The following is a 23405-nucleotide window of genomic DNA, read 5'->3' as shown; positions in this document are numbered from 1 at the left end:
TAATTTCTCTAATTTCTGCTGCAGCTTTCTGGAGACACAATATTGAAGTGTGAGAGCCCCACTGGAACATTTCCACTATAAAATGCTGAACCTGGTACCCAAATCAGTTGGAAAAGACATTTCTCCCCTCATACAGCAAGCAATCAGCTGGAAAATTGCTTCCTTATAGTGCTACAGAAAAGCTGATTGATACCAAATGACAATGAATATCCCTGAAGAAGCTGCACAGGGTCCCAGTGGGTGCTGTGTGTTTGAGAAACACTGGAGAAGTGCCAGAATTTGTCAGCAGTGTGGTTTGGGATCAGATAGGTTGGATCGGGAGGGTTTCTGCTGACTTCAGTGGAGCTAGGACCTAACACACTGATATTTTTCTATTGTGGCTCTGTCAAGCACAGGCAATATATTAATCAACACCACAAATGTGTCTTACTCTATTCCTTCCTCATTTTGCATCCTTTTAGCCTCTCATCTAAAAGAAAACCCAGGAGTAGGCTATTATCTGCTTTGGAGGGAGTGTCTGGGACCTTACAGGCTGATTTTCCTCATAATTTGATTTCTACAGCTGGAAAAGAGCAAGTCGTAATTTATTTCCTCTCAAAGTCTATCTCAATTATTTACTGCTTTCAATCACCTTCTGCAAGGTGAACTAGACAGCAGGGTATTAAGACAAAATGATTCAACAGGGAGATCTGACTTAACCAGTCTGGATGCTAAGAACATGTGGCAAGCTGCTAACAGGAGCTCTGGCATGCGGTTCCTTCTCTAGTTAATCTGTTTGACACACTGACGATTCAAACTCAAAATATCTGACAAGAGGCAACAGAGTGTGTTAAACACAAAGCTGGACCCAACTGGAAGAGGGCAGTCCACATGGTTATATCAATTTCCTGCAGCTGAGAATCTGGATCACAAATGAGTTGCCAGCACCACAGAGTTTTCCAAGGCCAATCTGTCCACTGCAGGTGCAGTACCTTGATCACCTTTCCCTCCTGACTGTGCACAAGCAAAAAAGCTGAAGGACAAGAATAATGTGCTACCAAGCATATGACCTGCCTTGGTCTGCCTAACAGTGCAGAACTCCATGTCAGCTGAGGTTCAGTCATGGTCTGACTGGTGCATTACTGGGAGGAGAAAGAGGAGGAAAAAGTATATGGAATCATTAAAAACACATGGAAAAATGTTTCATAATACTAGCTAACGTAAGAATCTCTAAAATATATACTGTCACGAAAACAAAGAAGGATCACTGGCCCAGGGATCACCTGCATCCAGGTAGAGGACTAGAACAGAGTAATCAAACATTGTGCTTTGCATAGGAATAGGAAAATTAAACAAATTAATTCAAAGCAGTCGCAGAGCTTTCCTTAAAAAAAACACAACATAAAATTTAGCTGTTAAATATCACAACTTGCCAGTGTCTGCAGGCACAGATACAAACACACAACATCCAAGTAACACCTTTCTAGCACCTCATCTCCTGGGAACATTTCCACAGTCTTTTCAGGCTGCTGCTTACCTGTTATGAAGCTGATGGTGGAGCTGTCACAGCAGCTCAGCTCTGGGTCTCCCCAAGTCACCATGGTGACCCGGAAATTGTAATACCAAGCAGGCAGCAGGTTAGCTATTCTCTATAAAATGACAAAAGATACATAACAGGTCAGGAGAAAATTCACCAGGATGAGGGTGTGACTTACAAAATGTGACAGTATTTATAAACCTAGTGCCCACATGTACAATCGTTTTACTGAGCTCCCAGTACGTGCTCCAGTGGAAATATCTGTACTTTGGGATTTCAATTTATTAAAAATGTGCAGTGAGAGGGAACATGGTTGTGATGGTGCTGCTGGTTGTCCATACACATATGGCCCCATGTCCTACCCAGCACAGGAACCTCTCACTGATTTCCAGGGCAGCAAGAGTAATTCCCACAGAGCAATCTTCCATCACAAAATTGTGATCTAATGAAGGTGGAATGTTTAATTAGAAAGCGTGGTCTTTTCTATTTTGATTAAATAGGTTTTAAGGATAAATTAGAAACACTGGTTTGGACTCAGATATTGTCGCTTCAAAGGACATTTCTTCCCCAACTTTCAAAGTGTATTTCACTTTGTATTATCATTTATTATACATGAAATATGAAACATAGATGACTTACAAATGAGACCTAAATCATACATATAAATACAAATGAGATAAAAATGAAGTATAAAATGCAATGTACTTTATATTGCAATAGTGAATGTAATATTTAAGTTACAATTCAAACACTTCCAATGACAGCACATAACACTTTGAATATTATGTTTAAATGAAAAGCTTCATGATATTTAAAAAAAAAACAAAATGAAAGCAAACTGGAAATAATGAAACTTTCCAGCAAAGTAGAAATTGCTTTTTTTTTAGAGACCTGTGCTGTTTGCAGTGGCCTTTTTTCCCCAGAAACCACAAGGCAATCCAAATATAGAGTTTGCGAACCATTCTCTTTATGCTTTTTAGAAAAAGTTCTTCTCAATCAACACCAAAACTTTGAAGCTGCTTGGACTTCATATGATATCATCCTGGTGTAATATTGAGGATACCAACATTGTTTTGACAATTTTAAAATAAGATCCAGAGCACAACATTTTCAAAGCAAAGTGAAAGAGCAAACACAACTGCAAAAGTTCTCACCAAGTGATAAACCTTCAGGAAATAATTTTTGATCTAAGCTGTTGAACAGCTTGATTTTTTATTCCCCTGCCTCTTTACTGGGCTTGACACTGTTGTTCCAGAATACAACACTCAGAGGTGTCACTAGACTGTAAAGAAATTTGTTGGACATGGTAGGATTCTGGACCACCACTAGAAAAACCAAACAATTCACCAGATTCACCAATGCCTACCCACATATTAAATGCCATGACAGAAGAGCAAGGAGATGCTCCTCCTCTAATTCAGGCTTACTCTTTAAAATTATTCTTTAAGAAATGCTCATTTTAGCTGCAATACAGGACTGTAGCATTTCAGACTGGAATTCAGACAAAGGAATTCCAATTTGGCTGCCTTGAGCAGGATTTGGAGCAGTAAGGGACAATATCAGCTCATCTTCTAATGAACCACATTAGCTCTGGAAGACAGTATTTCTTCTAAGATGACTCGGATCACTCAGGTATTAATCTAATTGTGCTGAGTCATGACTACAAGATATTAATTACTCATTTGGTAAGCTATTTTTGTTTTTAATTTCCCTGGAGATTTATGTGCTAGATTTACAGTCATGTACCCAATTACAGTTAAGCCACTATAGCCAAAATGACTCCACAAATGGCATTATGCAAATCAGTTACAATAAATGACTATAGCTATCACAAGCAGCAAAAGTTATTGCTATCCTTTTTGCATACTCATACCTTTCTGAACAACTAATTTAAGCTAAAATTGCTTGCTGTCTTGTGCAAAAACAAAGTCTGAATAAAATCTATTCACCTCCAGGAATATACAGAAAGAAATAGGAAAATTTCACTTTATTTTGCTGAATATCCAATCTCGCAAAGATGCACGTGTGTAAGTTCTTCTAGAGATCAGTCTCCGCCTAGTTGAAATTCTGGTTTAAGTCTTCATGGCTTCAGAACATGAAGGCTATATTCACAAGACCATCTCTGCTGCTCAGCCTTCCAGATGGCAAACAGCAAGACTAGCCTGCGCGCCCCAAATCCATATTATCAATATTAATTATGTAGATAAGGCTCTGGACTACTCCCCCTGAGGAGATGGTGGAATTTTTAGAGACTTGACTGACAAAGTGACCCACAAACTGAAGCTGCCTCTGGACTCAATGAATGTGCCCACTTGTCAACAAAAAAAGAGGCTCATATCATATCTCTTAAAACTCATCTTATCATGCTCTGCTTAAAATTTAGCATGGTTCAAGCTGGCATTCCCTTACTTTAGAATAGAAAATGCCTCTAGCATCCTGACCATCTTTCCTGTTTTGCCTGGAAAAATGTGCCAGGCTCAAAGATGTATGTGCATATTCATGGGGGAAATGCTGGAGAAAGAAAGGTCACAGGGTGCCTGGGCTATGCAGATATGGGAAAAAAAATAGTCAGTAATGGTCACTTTACCACAGAAGATGTTAAGGAGACGGTTGCTGCTATTTCATAGTAGGTTGTCCATTCAGAGGTCATCGTTGATGGGTTGAAGTAAAACATTTCTACAACATATTTCCTGAACACCCCAAGGAAAGGTCTATTCCAGCTCAAAACCACAGCGGTAGGTCCCAAAGGGTAAAGTGTCAGATCCTTTATTCCAGTGGGCACTATAAACCAGAAACTGTGGTTAGCAGTGCATTTATCAGTTCCATATTATTTTAAAACAATGCCTTTCCTTAACCAAGTTCTACCTATTTCTGGTTTGCTCCTGACTAATTCCCAACAGCTTCCTTGTCACAAGCAGTGGAATACCATTTTTTCAGCATTTGTCCTCCAGTTTGTTATGTATAGTTTTTCAGAAATTACTAGAGGCTAATTGGTGTTGGCTGCTTAGCTTGAGATAAAAGTACAGGGCTTGATTTTTCCATTCTACTTTGAAAATCGGGCTGTTTAGGTGAAATTTCAAATTGCTGAAAACCAAAAGCATCAAAAGCCATAGCACTTTGGAATAAGAAGGCTATGAGAAATAACAGTTTTTATGTCTGTCTCTCCTTCCCTGGGGAACCTAAAGCTGCTGTCATGCATTGCTACTCTTGCCTCACAGCTGATGACACTGAGAAAGAGAAGTCAAATGAAAAATGTCACATAAGGGTCAACTTCTGCAACCTTTACTTGTCTGGAAAGCAATTACTCTTCATGACTCAACTAAGGCTACCTAAATAAATACTTTGCTAACAATCAGAAGGGTCGAAGTGTCCCAGCCTACTGCACGCTGGGTCAGAGCCAAGACCAGCACCCAGATTACTTCAGCCCATGTTGGCACATGTTTGCCTTTCCTTTCATAAGTCATTTACCACATCTTTTCTTCACTTTCTCTGAACTGTTCATATGCACCCAATGAAAGTGGGACTTAGGATAAACATTGGGAGAACTGAATACTTTTTAAACTGTATTTTATATTATCTCAGTTCCATTTATCATTAACCAGCACTCACAATTTCACAGACCAGTTTGTTTTGCAGTTCTGTTACTTTCATATCAAATTAAATACCCTGTCGTGAGAAGTCATACAACTGCTGGTTTACTCCATAAAAACATCCTCTTTATAAAAAGACACCTATGAGATGTCTTGTTTAGAAACTGATTGTCATTTTGAGTTTCGTAAGAACGTTTTATGGTTGTGAATCCACACAAAAGTCAAGGAAATGAAGGAACTTATTTGCTTTGGGAATATATTATTTTATTTTCTCAAGTGAAAAGAGAATTTTGTAGATTTCTGAAGTAACTGTAGTGAGCAAAAACCCCAAGTATTTGTAAATATTGTCCAATTATAGATATTTTAATAATAACCTATGTGTATTTTTTACTTAATATTTTTCTTGTACTGAAATATACCATACTATCTTAACAAATTTTTATTCAGACCCATTTTATGAAATTATATATAAGGAGATTGCCTAGAATGAAAAGCCTCTCACTATATTCACTAGTCCATATATTTGCATTAATTCAAGGATTCAGTTCTTAACAGGTTAACTTTGGGGTTTTTTTTTCACTTAACTTTCTTCCCTACATCACACAGAAGAAGCAGAACAAAAAATACTGAAGACCTCTAGCTTTCTGCCACTTCTCTCCCACAGGGCCAGACTATTTGTCAAATGGATAAGCTGGGTGACTCAGGTTAAATATTTCTCTGCAAATTTAACTCTATGCACTGAATCTTTCTCTTTGCCCTTTCTCTTAATACATTTTGTTAAAGTGGTAATCTTAACAAAATACATGTTACTGAAACTAAAATACACTGAATTCTATCCTAAGTGACTATTTAAGAACCTGGTGGAATCCTGAATGACAGGCACGGGGCAGCAGCTCTCCCTGCTCACCATAAAACCACATTCTTTAAAATGATACTCTTTGGTCTTAGAGTGTTCTTATCTTCAAATCTCAGAGCAGAGAATATAATGATCCACCATGAAACTAAGGAAAATCAAAGCATACACAACGGAAGCTGGTGATGATCACACAGAATGCTAGGATAGGCCAGCTGTCCTGACTCTCACTTAGCATTGTGGCCACACCACACCCTTCAAAAAGCACATTTGCAACAAATGCCTTAAAAGAAATCCCACACACGTCATGTGATAGTGGGAGTTAATCACTTCTGGGAAATGCCCCTATCTCTCCAGGCATCACAGACCAACTGTAGCTCAGGCTGGCTACACTTAAGTGAGGTGACTCCTACCCTAAACAACATAGACCATGAGCACTGCCAGAGGCAAACATATATTCAGGGATCCAAGGGTGAAGATGGTTCTTCCCATACGGCCCTCTGTGTGTGAATCCTGCCCCCAACTGCTCTCTAGTTAGGTTTGGTAATAACTTAACTTTCAAATGTGAACTTCCTATCTCCTCTGAAGGAGTATTTTCAGTAATGGGCTAGACAACGCAAGAAAAATATTCTTAGTAAGTCTTCCTTACATTTGAAATAATCAACATGACAATTTTCTACTTCTTTGTGTGCTCCAGGGCTTAATGAACACACTAGGCATGTTTAAAAATAAAACAAAACACATATTAAACAGCAGATGCAGGGCATACCAATGGAAAATGTAACAGGATCAGAAGGTGGTCCAACCAATGGTCCTTTCCGTAAGTAAACCACAACTTGGTACTGGGCACCAGGAACAAGATTTTCAATGAGGTTGCTGCTCGAATTCACCTAATAGGAGGGGAAAACATCAGATATTTACTTGGTTAACTAAAAGAAGACTGAAAGTGTACATTAACTACTCCAGTTACAAAAGGCATGATTCAGAAGACACACGTATCAGTAGCTACAACTCTGTTCACCAAGCCCAAAATGACAAAACTATTAAAGTGGTCAGGGCTGACTCAGAATCCCACTTGCCTTTCTGTGTAAGGTCAGCCTTCACACTGCAGACCCACTCTCTCCTACTGTCAAAGTTTATTGAAATATTCAGGCTATATTCAGGTGATATTATTCAGGTTGGAGTATTTAGACAGCCATTAAAAGCCTGAGGTTTTTCATTGGCCATCTGATCCATCTGCAGTTATGTGAGCTGACAAAATTTGATTAGAGGTGGGATGAACATTTGTAATGACAAAAAGAAAAAGAATTACTGTATTCAGACCCTTCTACCTAGTTGCAACAAACACACATTTACTTTACAGATACCTTGATTACTCACAGATTAGCTTTAGGCACTTGGTTTTGAGTTTGTAGATTAATCTTTTATTATTTGTTTTAATCATATATGTATACACTTGCTATCTGTGGTTAATAATTGCATACTGTTTGTTTTCTGCTGTAATAACTGCCCTTCTAATAAATTAAAGGAAAATGAGATTACAAGCTGATTCTGAAAAGTAATTATCTAATTATCATCTAAAGACACTTCCAAATATTTAAGTTTGTGGACAATCTTGGAATAAAACTAAAAATATTTTGACAAAGATTAATTTTAAAAGACATTTTCAAAGGATGCAGGCTCCCTGTACTAACTAACTTGCAGGGCTAATCCCAAAGTTGAAGGAGATGAAGTTTTTACTGGGCATGTAAGCAACCTCCTTCCATTTCCAAGGGCAAGCTGAAAGTGCGACAGGGCAGCACTGTGGGCCTTTGTGGGCTTCTCCATCACACACATTTAGGGAGCGGGATAGAAGTTGTGGCACTGCCCAGAAAACGGCCTTACCAGCATCTAAGTGTGGTAACTGAGATGTGGGCTAAAACCTCTTCCTAATTGAAACCACATGCCATTGATCCATCATAGCCACAGTGGGGATGCACTCAGTAAGGGTTTCAAATAACAGAAAAATGTCACATTTGGGGGTTCAGGAGTCTTGATCACTATAAATATGTCCCATACAGAAGCTCTAAAGAATTGTTCTCCATCCAAACCACAGTCTGTAATATTATTTACTTCCCAGTGCTGACATCTTTTTTTATGTATTAAGAGAAAAGCTGACTTCTGACAACCTTTAAACTTCCAGAAAGTTTAGTCAGGTGCTGTATTCACATGTAGGAAATCTAAGAAAGAATTTATGCAAGTTTGGTGATAATCATGCATGTGAGCACTTGCTTAATACAAATGGATTAAAGCATAAACCAAAGTGTGATATGGCACCATTTTGCCTACTGCCACAAAAATGTCTCAAAGGGCTCAACATAACTGTCTTGAACAAAGGATTGGCCACAGTCACTCCAACAGAAATACAATTTTCATACTAATCTGGTTAACTGCACACTTTCATTCCTAAATGCTGTGCACTTCTCTCCACTCTCCATCAGCCATGTCCATTTAGATTGCAGAAGGGAATCTTCTACACACCTGCTGCTGTGATCTGCAGTTCTGAGCCTGATACAATGCTTGGGCATGACAATCCCAAGCCATAGGGTGATTAGCTATTTTTTCCTATATTTGAAAGGGCTCCAGCTTCTACCCCTTACCTCATTGCAGTAGTGTTTTTCAAGCCTTTGACTTTCCTTTTGCTTCTGACAGGTCAGGGAGATCACAGACACAATGGTGCTGTTGCCACCGCCCTCTTGCGATGCCGTCCAGGATGTAAGGGCAGTTGTGGAGCTCAGCACCGTCACAGTCACATGCTGAGGCTTTTCAGTGAGCTCCTCTATCCATTCACCTGTGGGACCTGGCAAATGTCCCAAAAGCACATATGAGCAAGCCACACTATGCACTTGAGGCACTTATATTAAAACATTCATCTTTCACAGGATTATTTACTACTAAAGAAATAGGCTGGACTGACACCTAGAATCATGGAATCATAGAATGGCTTGGGTTGGAAGGGGCCCTTAAAGGTCATCTAGTCCAATCCTCCTGCAGTAAGCAGGGACATGTGCAACTAGATCAGGTTGCTCAGAGCCCTGTCCAACCTGACTTTCAATGTTTCCAGGGATGGGGCTTCCACCACGGAGAGAAAATATCCCTGTTTGAAAATTCAGATGGAAATGTTCCCTATTGCTTACCAGAAACCACCTATCAATCAATACCAGATTTGCTCCAAGGGAGTTGTTAAAAGTGGTGATATCCAATAATGTTAAGAACATTGACAAATATTGAAGAACAAGCACACAACATTTTTCACTTCTCTATACACTAAAATATCCTCCAAATGTTCTAGAATCTTGAAGCCTGACAATCAAGTTCACAGCAGCTACCACAGTGAAGAATGTGATTCTCCATCAGACTTTCTGAAGAACTTAGTAGAGAACATAGGATTAAATATAGATAAAATAACTCTTTGGAAAATAACTTCAGCTAGATTTGGTCAAAATTTCAGATTTCATTAAAATTGTCGGCTTTTCTCGTCACTTTTCAGTGATGCTTGTGACAGCTCTCTCCTTGACTTCCATGTAATTCTAAAGGTACTTTTGGATTATTGAGAAAATAAAACAAATGCCAGAGCAAGAATTTGGTATCAGATCAGCCTGTAAGATTTGATAGTTCAGACTGTTATCTGTGTGCAACAAAAATGTTGTGAAATAGAAGCTAATATATTGACAGTATCATTCACTGACTGAAGGCTGCAAGTATGAGATAAGGTGGAAGCTGTGAGTAAAATTTATTCATGACAGCAGATGCACACCTATTCAGGTAAAAAGAGGAACTGGATCATAAGATTAATCTCTGGAGCCACCAGATGTATGCATAGCTCTTACAATTGACAACATTTTTCAACATCCGCATTAAAGGAACCGAGCTACCTCATGTCATGACCCAAAAAAAAGCTGATTGGATCAGACTCAAAGAGGAATGGAAAAGCAATTTCACCCTTGGAGTACTGATGCACATCTCAGTTTTGGCATGCTACTAGAAATATATATAAAATCTATCTGAAATACTAAGGATCTTGTGTTTTTTCAGAATGAATAAGGTAACTGCCAAGAATCCTCAAGTGGTTCTAAAAGGCTGCAAAATTAACGGACAAAACCCAAACCTCAAAACATTCTCCTATGTTACATGTGAATTAAAATACTCATTACATTCCTGTGACATTTAATATTTTATATCAAATGAGATTAAAATTAATCCTTAATCTAGCAATCCATACACTTACACTTCAGATTAACATTTTCTCCTTTCTCTCAGGTCTCTGTTCCCAGTTAGTACACTTCACTGCTTTCCATATTAGTTAATGGAATAAGTCACACTTTTTAAAATGGAATAACATTTGGTACTAACAGCAATGCTACACAATTTATTTTACATACTTGTATACTTCTAAATACTTTACTACTTTCCATATAATGAAGGTAATAACTATTTGTAAAGAAAACCAGAAGACAGTGAAATTACAACAGCAGAGACCCCTTATCTCATGTGTTCTTTCTTCTTCTCTCTTTGTTTTCCAAGTGCTGTTTCTTTCAACTATAAAGTTGTTAGAACCATAGGAGCGAGATAGTGGAATTCAGTTACATGCAGTCAAACATTATGATTAGTTTAAGTCTAAATGGTTAGTATTTGTAAATGTTATGAGATACTAAAGACAATTTTTGTTAGAAATGTTCTCAAGTACTCATTTCCTTTTAATACAAACAATCCTGCAAGCCTTAGCAACTGTGTCTTGTTGTAGCATTCATGGTTTGGGGGAGATATTATCCTTCCTCACACAGAATTGTGTAGTGCTGCAAGTACTCCATTCTCATTGTATGGGCATTTTGTAGGCAGTATCTCTTTTCTTTTTTAGAAAAAGGTACAAAGGTGACCACAGCCATCAAAAGGATAATATTCTGAATATTTTTCAGAATAATCTGAATTCACCAACACCTGTCTCACTTGCTGGTCTAATTGTCAGTCATGTTATTAGTTTATACAGTGGTATATTACTTCTTTGTCTTTTACTGAAACCACTTAAAAAACACTGGGATTCTACTGGGAAATAATAAATTACTTTTTCTCCTCTGAATTTAGTAGGCTGAACTATTTCATCTACTATAATTTGCCCCATGATCTGTCACAGACCATATAATTTCATAGTTCAGTGTTTAAGTGTGCAGTTCCCACTCTCAGCCCAAGATGCCTTTCATCCACAACCCAGTAGACATAGCCTCCAGGAGTAAGGAAGTAAGCATTTTCAAGAATGTCTATAACCACCAATTTAATTCTTGGAATTAAATCCTGTCTTCAAAAGATGCAAGAGGGGAACCTGTTTCAGTGAGCCACTTCTGAACACTGAGCAATGACCCTATCAAATACCTCATCTGCTCTCATTTCTTGGCTCTGCCAACACAGAATGATGAAGGCCCATCCAGGCAAGATACAATACATAACATGTTTGCAATATATTTCCTTCTCTGACACAGGGAATTCCAGAAGAACAGACTCTTTTGATCCTGCAGCAGGTGCAATATCTACCACAGCAGTCATATTCGGTACATTCCAGTTTTATTGATCTGGGAGAAAAAGACATATTTGTTAAGATACTTACTGATGTAAAAGCTAAGTGTTTTTGCTGATCGACTTCCCCGAACTTCACAAGAGCCAGAGGAGCTAAATGTTGTTACAGACAACTTATATTTTCCTGATTCTTTCAGTTCAGCAACAAACTTGTGAGTGTCCTCACTTACTGTCAAAAATTCCGTGGAGTTTTCTAAATCGGGGGGGGGAGAGAAGTGTGGATTAATTGACATTTGAAAGGCTCCAGTCACTGCAAAAATTATTTATATCAGAAATGGTAATACTGTTTCTGCTGTGTAATTAAAAGGTACCCAAAAGGACTGGATTTATGTGGGTAGTTTTATTTCTTGCCATCAGCGTAAAAGTAATTAATGACCAAGGCTGCAGTATAGGTGTAGAGGAACAATGAACCCAGGCAAATCTTCATTCCATAGAAAGGATGATAAAATAGGATTTCCATGACCATGCAGCAAGTGAAAAACAGCCTGGCCTGGAAGAAAACGAGCTTCTGATTTTCTATCTATTGCATTCTTATTCTGCAAAACATAGCATTTGTCCTCAGTGAGGAAAGGCTTATGAAAACTGCTTGTTGGGAAATAAAACTAATTTGGGTAAGACAGATTTTAAAACAGAAATTCTTTTAGGAACATGGTGATTTTCTTGCAGCTCCATCACTTGAAAAGTCTCCCCATTCTCCACCACAGCCTCCTTGCGGCCTAAGAAATATGTTTGGTAGCTGTCCTCTGAGACAACTGTATGCCCCTTCCAGTTGAAGTCCCTCTGAAAATCCTTCTCAGTGGCAGACTAAACTACATGGTATAATGTACCTTCTTTGTCTCAAATACCTATCAGCTCATTTCTCCTTTCTCTGATACCAGAATGGATTTACGATAACTGCATTGTAAACAGTGAGGCAATATGTACAACAGTATAAATCTTGTCTAACAAGAGAGAACTGCAAACTGTGATTTACCCCTCCTCCCTTATTTTTATGATGCCCAGCCAGAACTAGATCATACTCATTGCAATAAACTTCTCAAGAAATGCAGAAGTAAGAAATCCCCTAGAAGCACAGTACTAGGTAATTAGTGATTTGTAGAGGAGACAGTCCACCAGTGAAATTGCAGACAAGAGGTATGAAAAGGGTGTAAGGCTCTGTTTTACCTTCTCTTTCAATATTGATATGGAAACCATCAAATGCAGTAGGTGGCTTTGGGGGTAACCAGGTCAGCACCATTTGTACGGGAAGGAAGGAAGAGGGCTCTGGCATGAGTTTCCTAGATGTGTTGACTTCATTGGCTTCATAATCACTGGAAACTGCATTGACAAACTCCTCTTCACCCTCTGATGATGCAGCTTCGTTAGACCACCAGGATGGTTGTGACGTGGTTTCATACTCAGTGCTGTTATAGCGGTAACCTAGCCAGGCTGCAGATATGTTCACTGCTGGAATTTCGGGTGGGTTGTCAGAAAAATGGCTAAGCTTTTCTTTCCTTATGATATCTTGTGGTCCCATGAATGACTCTTCTGCAAAATTCCCACTGTGCTCGTCCCAGTTGTTTCTGTTGATTGGTACAATCTGAACAGAAATGTTTCGAGGTGGGTAAGGAACTAAAAGAGAAGCAAGGGTTAGTCTTTTAATAGGTTCTATGCACTTATACCATGTATTAATTACCCAAAGAAGCATTGTTTGCAGAGAAACAATGCATCTAGGGATATTTTGAAATTACTTGTTCTTATTAAGATTCTCCCTTCTCTTACATATACTTATAGCAGAAGTGATTCTAGTGGGATCATCATGAGTGTAAATTCACAGAATCACGATTCAAGATTACCAGAAAGTAGATGTCACAAAAAATCAAGACTTCAGTGGTATTACAGCAACTCAGCTACTCAAGTGGAAATTTGTAAGAGTGGATCTTAATGAATTTTATTGTGTCTTCCAGAAAGATCTTGATCATGGGAAAAAAATACTTCTATAGAAATGAATTGAGAAATACGTAAAACTAATATATGGCTCATATTTTTAAAGTATGACCTTCATTTTGCTGTAGGGCCTTTCATATGCTTTCAGCAGCCACCTTTTCACAAACATTAAACATCAATTTAAATTTTAATATTTGTGAAAGCTTGATCTTAAGATTTAGGTCTCCAGAAAACAAGATTCTGGCACACAAAGAAGTTACTTCAACTTACGCCAGGAGGTGAACACACAGCATTTTGTCTGCCTCCCTGTAATTGCTTGTCTGTCTGCCCTTACATACAGTGAGTAGCCTCTGCAAACAATTTTGACTGGCACCTTTCAAGCTGGCACCTTACAACAAACCAATTTGTTCACTTCCCCTGTCCCAGCCATGGCAACTAATGCAAAATCAGACACCACAACCTCCTTGCAGTTCATGTGAAGAATGAAGGATGGGAGGGCAAAATGAAAGAAAAATGCAATCCTGCTGGTTACATTCTTACAGTTCAGTATCTCAGTAACTATATTTAGGATCCTCACGACAGAACCCATCTGGCATCAGTTGGCTTTGCTCTGTCCAAGACAATGGAACAACACCAATATATTCATCTAATGATATAGCTTTTTTATTTTATCACTGGTTCATTTCACTTTGGACCCTGGAAAATGTCTGAGGTTCAACAGAAAAGTTTTAGTCCCAGGACTAAATTAAATTAGTTCTGGACCCTGAACAAATGCAATTTTCAGTCTTTGCAACATTTCTGTCTTGAAAATTAAAAGTTCATGCTTCAGGGCTTAAGCTGGCTGCCAAGTAGGGCGATTATGACATTCTTCTCCGTGACAGAAGACTGCACAATGAGGAAGGACTTCTCCAACAGTTTAGTTACGATTCACTGCGCAAGGAGACAGACCAATATAGATAGATAGCATGATCAGTACAGCTATTCCTGTGGCTTAAAAATTAATTCCTAGCACAAGACCTAGGATATTTTGTATGAAGCAGAAATTATTTTCTAAGAAGTAAGCTTTGTGACAGAAATACTCCTGAAAATTTCTCTTTGCACTGTATTGTACACGGAACCCTAGGTTCTATCCACAGCATCCTCCCTCCCATGCTCTTGGCCAGGAGCAGCTCCCAAGACTGGTCACACATCAGCCCTCCTCTCTGTGGGATCAATCTCTTCCCCACAGCAGAAAAGCAAGCAGCCATACAGACTCAGAGCAAACGGTATATAGAAATTTTCTTCACCTGTTCTGTGCTGTTTGGGCTCATGCTGGACCCCGCTGTATTCCACTAGTGTGCTTTTGTTGAATGTTGCTTCTGATACCAACTGAAATGTGATGTTGCTGTAGCATATACCTGGTAGCCAGTGATTGAAAACTGTTTTACCTTTAAAGAAATCTGCAAAAGGTTTAAAAAAAAAAAAAAAAAAAGAAAAAAGAAGAGAAAAGAAAAGAAAGAGGAAAATGTATAGAATTTTCACTTTAATGCAACTGCATATGCAGAACTGGCAGTGTTTCAGATATTTAAAACATTGCTCAGCCTGGTCTGAGACATTAAATTCTAATAATTCAGTTTGCCAACATTTTTCCTGGCTGTCAAAGCCACTTTGCAGAAACAACAAAAAAAACCAAAACAAATCCCCAGCACAAGAAACACATACTACTTTTCACAGGAAAGGGAACTGAATCTGGCAACCTGTTCCATGTGACGCTGAATTTCTCCAAGAGTATCTGACAGTTTCTGCAGACCTTTAACGGCTGCACGCAAAAGCCTTCTTGCTCTTTTGCTGACTGAGGCAAAACACTGGGGGCAGATACTCAAAGAGCCCATCCACCTGCAACTGGCAGCACTGAGAGCTGAGCTCACATCCACCACCAGTACACACGCAGGTTGAAGTTGCTCAGGGATATTTGGCTATGGGAAGGAGTCTGCAAGTTGATCAGTGAATCTCTTCATTCTGGCTGGCTTTTTTATTTTGCCACAGATGCAGCATTACAGCCCCAGGAACTATGTGCTAGCTTTAGAAGAAAAAAAATTACCACAGGTATCCCTTTTGTTCTCTGAGAAGAGGTCACCTGTATCTCATGCTATGATCCAGCATCATCCTTCCTAACTTCTGGCACTTCACAGCACTGAAAATGTGATTTCTAGCACCACTCTGTATTGAAGCAAAGAGACTCCAAAATTCTCTGACCTCCTTCTGGAGGTGTGTATCTCCCTCTGCTGACTTTAAAGAGAGCTTACAGTGAACACATTTCTACTTTGGAAGCCTTAGTTCAGTGTCTAAGATTCAATCTAACACCTACGGGATTGCTCAAAGGCCTTTTACTGCCACCATGCGATGTTAAACCATTTCAGGCCCTACAGAGTATGCAGGTGCCTTTCTCATCTCTTAGGTTCCTTTCCACAGGACAGGCCCTTTCACATCTCTTAAGTGCTATGCTTAAGCCATACTGCAGGGCAACAGAGAGTTCAGACATTAACAAATAAAAAAGAAAGCAGAATTTGCTCTTGTTAGATTGTTTAGATGGTTAGATTAGTTAATGTTGTTTACATTATTTAGACTGACTGTCTATATTAAATTTATTGCCCTTGATTAGATTATTTTAAGAGACTTGAAATTTATAATATGCAGCAGGGTTTATTAGCTCTGGGACCATATTGAATGCAACAGTAATATACAGTACTATACAGCATAGTACACTTAGCAGTGTGTCACTGTATGGTGAGATACAAAACTACCAGGTTAAAATCTTTCACCAGGAATCAGGTATATTGAATGGGTTTCCCAGCTCTGGGGCATCTCAGAGCTCTCCAATCAGCTATTCACAAAGAGACCTTGATCAGATGAAAGAAACTGGGAACTTTTTTAATGCCTTCAACTGACACAGAATGTCAGTCATCCAGGGATTTCAAGAAGCACATCTAGAAAGCAGAAGTGTATCTCTGTCCTTCCTACTGAGTTTTGGGTATATTTCCTTTTGCTTTGGACAGTATAGCAGCAGGGAAGGAAAAAAACACGGTGGGAAGGGTTTTTTCAGTCTAGTTTACATGCTTATTTGGAAGCAGCAGCAATTTGGCATCCCTTCCCCAGATGGATTTTAGAACTGCTTAAGAAAATCCTGACCACCCACTCTTCCTCTAAAATCCAAAAGAAAGGAAGCATCACTATAACTAGGATGGGAAGCAGGTTTAAATCCAAAATGAACCAAAAGCTTGATTCAAAGAACCATCCCTTACTTCATTACATAAAACTTACATAAACAGACACATTACCAGAAACGTAAATCATTAGAACCAGTACATGTCAAAATCACACCTAAGACCAGTTTTAAAAAAGTTTCCAGCAGAGTTAGTATTAAGTTTTAGTGGAGTAGTTTCCTCCTACCTTTGTATAGCATTGTTCGGTAGTCTTTTCCTTCCCAATAGCTTATATTTACCCTGGTAAAAACATTGTACTTCTCTGGGTACTGAATTTCAAACAACACTCCTGTTTCTGGAGATGGTTTGTAATCATAGATAGAAACACTGCTCACAGGAAGAGGTTCTAAAGGATATACAAATAAAAGGGAAGAAGGAAGCAGATTAATAGGCAAACTGAATTCTTCACACATATACACCAGCAATAAAACAAATTGTTTTGCTAGGTATGGCACAAGCACTCTTAAATCTACAGGGTGATATTTGAGGCTTCACACAGGTCTGGGGCAAAGCTATATGGAATGCTGTCAAAGCCAGTATTTGTGCATTCCCCTGCCAAAACAATAACATAAAATAAATTGGTTTGACACTTTAACAGAAAAATTTCCTTATTTGCCAAAGAAATAAGGTTGAAATAGCAGTTATTGTTTAAGCACTCACAGTCATCACCCCAGAAAGATCTTTAATGGTTGCCAATCATGTGAAAGTGCCTAGACAAAAACAACAAAACACTCAAACTTGCTCATAACTTTGGCATAAATTTTAAGATTATCTGAGAAGTTTATCAGTGTAATGGCCAAAGGAAGCTACCTCAATGAAGACTGTCTATTTTGATATGTATTTATTTCTTTATTTCATGGGTAATAGCACAGTTCCCATTCCTCCTGTATCTGAGAGGGCCACCATCTGCCACATATTTATTCACACCTAACTTCTACAAATTATAGCAGTACCATTATTGTTATTTTACAGATGAAGAACTGAAGTACAGAGAAATAAAGTGTTTTACTGGAGGGCATGGGGGAAGCCTGTGCACAGAAAGGAGATGAAGAACTGCTGATCTAGAGCTCTGAGCCAGATGAGCTCCAAAAAAGTAAGGAAAATACCCTTTATTGTCCTTTATTGTGGCATCTAGACCAGTGTAGCTCCATCAACTAAGGAAAGCTGCATCAAATCTCTGCAGCTGGGAGCCTGGATTGCTGCTAACAATAGGAGTCAAAGTTCTATTCAGCATCCTTTAGCCATAAATAAACAAACAAACAAATAAATCCCCTTTTGCTCAATGCTCACAAGCAAGAAAAAATGGTAGCAACCCAACTAGACATTGGTTAAGAGGGCCAAGGAGATACTAAAAACAAAGTTACAGTGTTAGCTGAACTTCATCATACTAACATATTTTAATAGAGGTAGTTAATGCACAGCACCCGCACTAATTATGCCTACAATCCTATCACTATTATAATGTATTATAATGTGCCTTTGTGGACACAGTTCAGTTCAAAGTTCTGCTGCAACAGGCCCTGGAGAAAAACTAATAAAATATTTTCCCCAAAGAGTATACAGTCACAACAGACAAGAGAAAGAATAGATGAAAGGGAAGGCCAGTGTCAGTTTTGAAAGTGGAATTATCTCACAGAAGGTGGAAAAGCTTAAACAAAGATGGAAAAGCAAGACAGTAGTGGAAGCAAAAATTAAATCCCAATTAACAGCACTGTATTTTCACCACAGTACTAAATTTCCAGACGTGGTGAGAAGTGGAGAATTAAAAACAACTAAGAACAAAAGATACAGAGGCAAACAGAATCTTTCCCCAAGTCCCCAAGAAGTCATATTGTCATTTTAACTTTGTCAGAGCATAGGAATGCAATGATGTGGGGTTATTAAACTGTTTCTCATGGCAAAGATTTCATTAGCTTCAGCTAAATATCAGTATATTTGTACATAAACCACTTAGAAATAGGGAGTCCCAGTCTCACAGATACCAACAGTCACTTCAGTGATGGAATCTGTGAAAATTTTGCTGACAATACCCAATAGCCTAGAAATAAATAGGAATAAAGCACATCACAGGAAACAAAGCCTATCCTCTTCTTTCTGCTGGGGCTTTTCTCATCGCTTATTCTGAAATAAACAGTTGATCTGGCTATCCACATGACCAGAGGGTTCATATCACAGCTCAGACAGCACACGATAGTAGTTTAAATGTCAATAACAATCTCTAAATAGCACAATGTTTACGTGCCATCATCTTTCATGTTAGCGGGTGTGCCCTGGGCTTTCTTCCACTATCTCATTCACATCTGAGGTCTCCTTATTTCTGAAAGAATTACTGAAACTTTCTTATGTCAGTGATTAAAATACTTCATTTATTCCTTCCTACAACAAATCAAATAAAGGATGGAAGTTATATTCATTTTTAAGCCAAATGATTTTTCCTCCTGATGCTTTGATTTAATTAACCACTAATTGAATTAAGTAGTAATCACCACAGACTCTCTTTCTTGTTGTTATCTTCCACTTAGTATCCTCTCCTTGCTCATGGCTGATGTTGGCAGAGTAGCATGAGTGACATAATGCAATTTAAAGATTCTTCCATTATCTTACTTCCTTCACAGCATCAAATCTTCACATCAAAAGCTATTTGCACACTGTGAAATTAAAAGGACACTCAGCAGATAAAAATCACGCTCTATTTTTCACTTACTAACTGTCCTAGGGTTATTAAAATTAAAAGATTATGTAAAATGTCACTCTTCACTGTCTATATTTATAATTCACAGCATAAACAGTCTGGTCTTTTTAATTTAACAATATTCAGTTTCTAGGATCCAGCTCTTCACAGACGTCAGTGGTTCTCATGAAATAGTCTAAATAAAGTGTGATATAAAACTTGGAGATTTATAAATACTCTGCACTTCAGCAATGTCTGAAGTCATATTACAGAAGGGACTTAGGTGTATCTCTAATACCTATAATGTTTCTCCTGGGCTCTTCAGCATTTTGCATTTCGTACGTAACTTGCATGAAAAAACATCAAGATAGCTTAATAAAAGCAGATAATCTCTTCCTCAAATGCCCTGGAAAATTCTGGATGCTAAAACCTCCATTAATCCATTAAACTGGTGACAGACACATTAACGTTTGCAATTCAAGAGGAAAAAAAAAAAATGTACCCTGAAAATAAGTAGCCATATTCTGGTTCAAATAAATGTATTTTTCAAATACATTCAAATAAATGTAATCTTTGTACATGGGGTCACTCTGCAGCTTGAATTAATTAATTGTTACTGTGGTATCTTAGATATAATATCACACAAGTGTTTGAAATGAGACCGAGATGAACTCTCTTTCTCCTCACACTCAAACCCAAATTAATAATTATTTACCTTCATATAATGACTTTTATAAAATAGAAACCACATTAATGGAGTGATCTAACTCCCATGGGAATTAGTTAGTTAGTCTTTTATTCACATGAAGTTCTGAATTATGTAATTTTCTCCCCAGGATGACACTATTTACATATTTGTATAGTTACTCGGAATAAGTCATAGCCAAAGCTTCCATTATGCTTTAAACTTCAGGACCATTTTATCCCTTGCTAAAACCCACCATTAAATTAAAAAGCTGCTCTTTCATACTGTATGAACACAATGTTCACGATAGGTAATAGAGATTATGTGCTGTTGCTTATGAAAGCGGAATGTAAGTCAAAGTAGTATCTGAGCAATGATGGTTTATACTGCAATTTCTAGATGCCCAGATAAGATGTCTAATAAAAAGACAACACAAACTTAAAAAAAATAATTAAAAAATTGTCACAAGTCTTGAACAGACTTAGGTCGATACTTTAGATCAGCCTTCCAATGGAAATTATGGCAGGAAATCATATAGTTGCAGTTCTTTTTGTTTCTTTGATTCTGATGGAGGTTTTTTTTCACCTTAAAAAGGGGATGACATGATTTATTTGCTGGGAAAAGCTGAACACTAATAGACCTAGATGTTCTTCTGAGTTATGATTCAAAACTGGGACTGCCATGGATAACCAGCCTTTTTAAAGATGTGTCATGTCCTTTAAGAAAGGAAAACACAAAGGGCTGAAGTTTAAACTTCTCATTGGAAAAAAAAAACCAAAACAAAAAACAAACTCTGAAGGTCCTACTTCAAGCTCTGATCCACTAATGAGCCAGAGGAAAGGATTTGACCTGCTACATCACTTTCTGCAGCATCAGGCACAGCAACGTCTGAGCACTAACTAGGTGTAATGCCAATTACTTTCTGAAAGCTGAAGAGATCAGAGTCCAGGCAGCAGGCCCATTGCTCTCCTGAGGAGAGTATTTTTTGTAGAAGATGCAGGGGTAGAGGAATAATAGGCTTTGAAACAATGAGACATTTGCCACTCAAAACTCCTAATCATAATCTAAAGCAAAAGTCAGACAGATCTGCTCTTTTACCATCAGAGATCCTAAGATCCTGATTTCTCCAATTTCTAGCAGAGATACATTTTTCCTACAGCACACAACAGCTTTGCAATGTACTTCTTTCCCCATTCTTTCAAATGTACAAACATTATTTCCTTCAAAACCAACAAACAAAAAATCCCACAAAAAAATTGACAGTGAACTTGAAATAAAAAAGACTATTTGGGTATGAGTCACCCTGGGATGAATAAAACAAAGCCTCAAGCTAGGAAAATGGAGGATGAGTGAGAAATTCACTCTCTCTCGAATCTTGCAATTGTATAAATTTTGGAGTTATTTCACTCCTGTTGAAGAGCCAAATCTCATAGAGAAGAAAGAAGGCTTGAAATAATTGTGTTAGATACCAGAACTAGGTCTAACCTTGTACAGACGGAAAATTGGAAGGAAGGTCATTTTGACAGCCACAAAACAATCGTACTCACAGGAATCTGGCCAGGATGGTGAAATTCACACACCTGTTCTTGTGAAAACCATCACAGGGATCTTTAATAACAAGTGGTCAGGGTTTCAGTCTTTCTCCTTGAGTGAAGTACTGTGCCCAATTTGCTGAACACAGCTTTGCTATAGAATTAGATTAAAATTGCCATTTTCTGCTCAAATTCTATTTTACAGGTTTGCTGTCTAAGACTTGAATGTGCCCTGTTCGTCTTGTCCTTCTCACATCCCAGCTCAGGAAGCAATGAAAGGATGTGGGCTGTGCTCAAGCTCACAAAAACCTTGGGCTCTGAGAAGAAATACTGCAATTAATATCTCATGCTTTGCATTACAACAATCTGGACTACAGAACCTGAACAAGAAAACTCTATGGTTTGTGGTGTTTCAACTAAAATAAGAAAGCCCTGAAATTATTCCAATCAGAGACAAGCAGAAAATAAACTGTTCAGTCTTGTAGAGAAGGTCCAAAGTAACAACAGTAACCTCAAATGGTAGTGCATATACATGCATATAGGTATATTTATATAATGTCAATGTTAAGATATTTTATATGTATGCATTTATGCACACATATTTATTTGCTTTTACACATATATAATTATATATGCATATATAATGTATAAAAAATATTCTGTTAGCTTCTAAATCATCTCTTGATAAATCTTTTTTTTTTTTTTCTTTTCTGGACAGAAATGTTTTAGGAGTAAAACAGATTTAAATGGGATGAAGTTTCAGCCCCTGAAGAGAGACACTTTTTTCTTGCCAATATGTGGAAAAGCAGCACATTGCTGGGGCTGAAGAGGAGTAAAGGAAATGGCATCAAGATATAACAACAGAAAGCAGAGGTCTTTCACGACTCTCACTGAATTTCTAAGTAGGCAGTATCTTTGAAGGACCTTGATCTCATTTTGACATGCATAATTTAGATAGACACTGCTCTGTGTAAAACCCAAATCTCCAGCATATGGCCAAGCGGAAAGACTGCATCTCCCTGCATGGACTCCCTTGCAGGCATCAGGAGATTCCAGAGAACTATTGCAAAATATCGAAGGACAGCCTTGGGAATAACCACATTGGCATCACTTGCTTGATTTATCTTGTGGCAGCCTAATGAATGGGGCCAATCTGCCACTGGTAAAGCTCTCCTGATACCAATGAAATTAGAACAGGAAATAATTTGGTCCTGGAAGCTTGTTGTAATGTGCGATTTTTTTCCACGTCTCAGATACTGATGAAATATAAATTAGATTGTTATACATCTTTGCATGGTTAAAAGAAACTAAAAATGTTAAGCAGGAAGAGTGAGCATATGGCATGAAGAAAAATACGACTCTATCCTTATTATTGTCTGCAAAATACTAAGTTAATTAAGTCACAAAATTATGTTAAACATGCAGTGGACAACACCAGCAAAAGGAAAAATAATAAAAGGAAACCAAACTGTCACCTCATGCAGTTTTGTAGGAGAAGCTGGTGGTCACTAAATGAGTTCTAGCCTCTCTTCTCAAAAGCACTGTACTGAAATGTACCTTTAAAAGCCCAGCCTGCCACACTGCCTTTTAATACCAAATTTATTTCCATTCCAGTAGCTTTGTGCTCCAAAAGATGAGCTATGTTAGTACATGAGGGCGAGCACTTCTCAGTCTGCCTGACAGAAGATGCCAGGAAGGACACTGAGCCCTCTTCCTTGCGGAGCTCACAATTTACAGCAGAATTCTAGTGCTCAGCACAGCACCCTTCAGTGCTGCCAGCAGG

The 23405-nt window shown here is 38.2% G+C and overlaps 1 protein-coding gene across 1 annotated transcript in view; it reads right to left on the bottom strand.

Moving 5' to 3' along the window:
* The window catches only part of PTPRO (protein tyrosine phosphatase, receptor type, O), a 64122-nt gene that overhangs the window by 38375 nt on the left and 2342 nt on the right, over positions 1–23405 (bottom strand). The window contains exons 2-9 of the mRNA XM_010002935.1: positions 16922–17080; positions 14779–14931; positions 12731–13177; positions 11598–11759; positions 8599–8798; positions 6729–6849; positions 4104–4297; positions 1517–1628 (exon numbers count right to left, since the gene is read on the bottom strand). Of these exons, the coding sequence (XP_010001237.1) occupies positions 1517–1628; positions 4104–4297; positions 6729–6849; positions 8599–8798; positions 11598–11759; positions 12731–13177; positions 14779–14931; positions 16922–16934 (1402 nt within the window). The 5' untranslated portion in view covers positions 16935–17080. The remainder of the gene's footprint in view (positions 1–1516; positions 1629–4103; positions 4298–6728; positions 6850–8598; positions 8799–11597; positions 11760–12730; positions 13178–14778; positions 14932–16921; positions 17081–23405) is intronic.

Source organism: Chaetura pelagica, unplaced genomic scaffold (assembly GCF_000747805.2).
Source record: "Chaetura pelagica isolate M959 unplaced genomic scaffold, ChaPel_1.0 scaffold117, whole genome shotgun sequence".
NCBI classification, from domain to species: domain Eukaryota; kingdom Metazoa; phylum Chordata; class Aves; order Apodiformes; family Apodidae; genus Chaetura; species Chaetura pelagica.
This window is presented reverse-complemented; position numbering and strand designations above follow the sequence as displayed.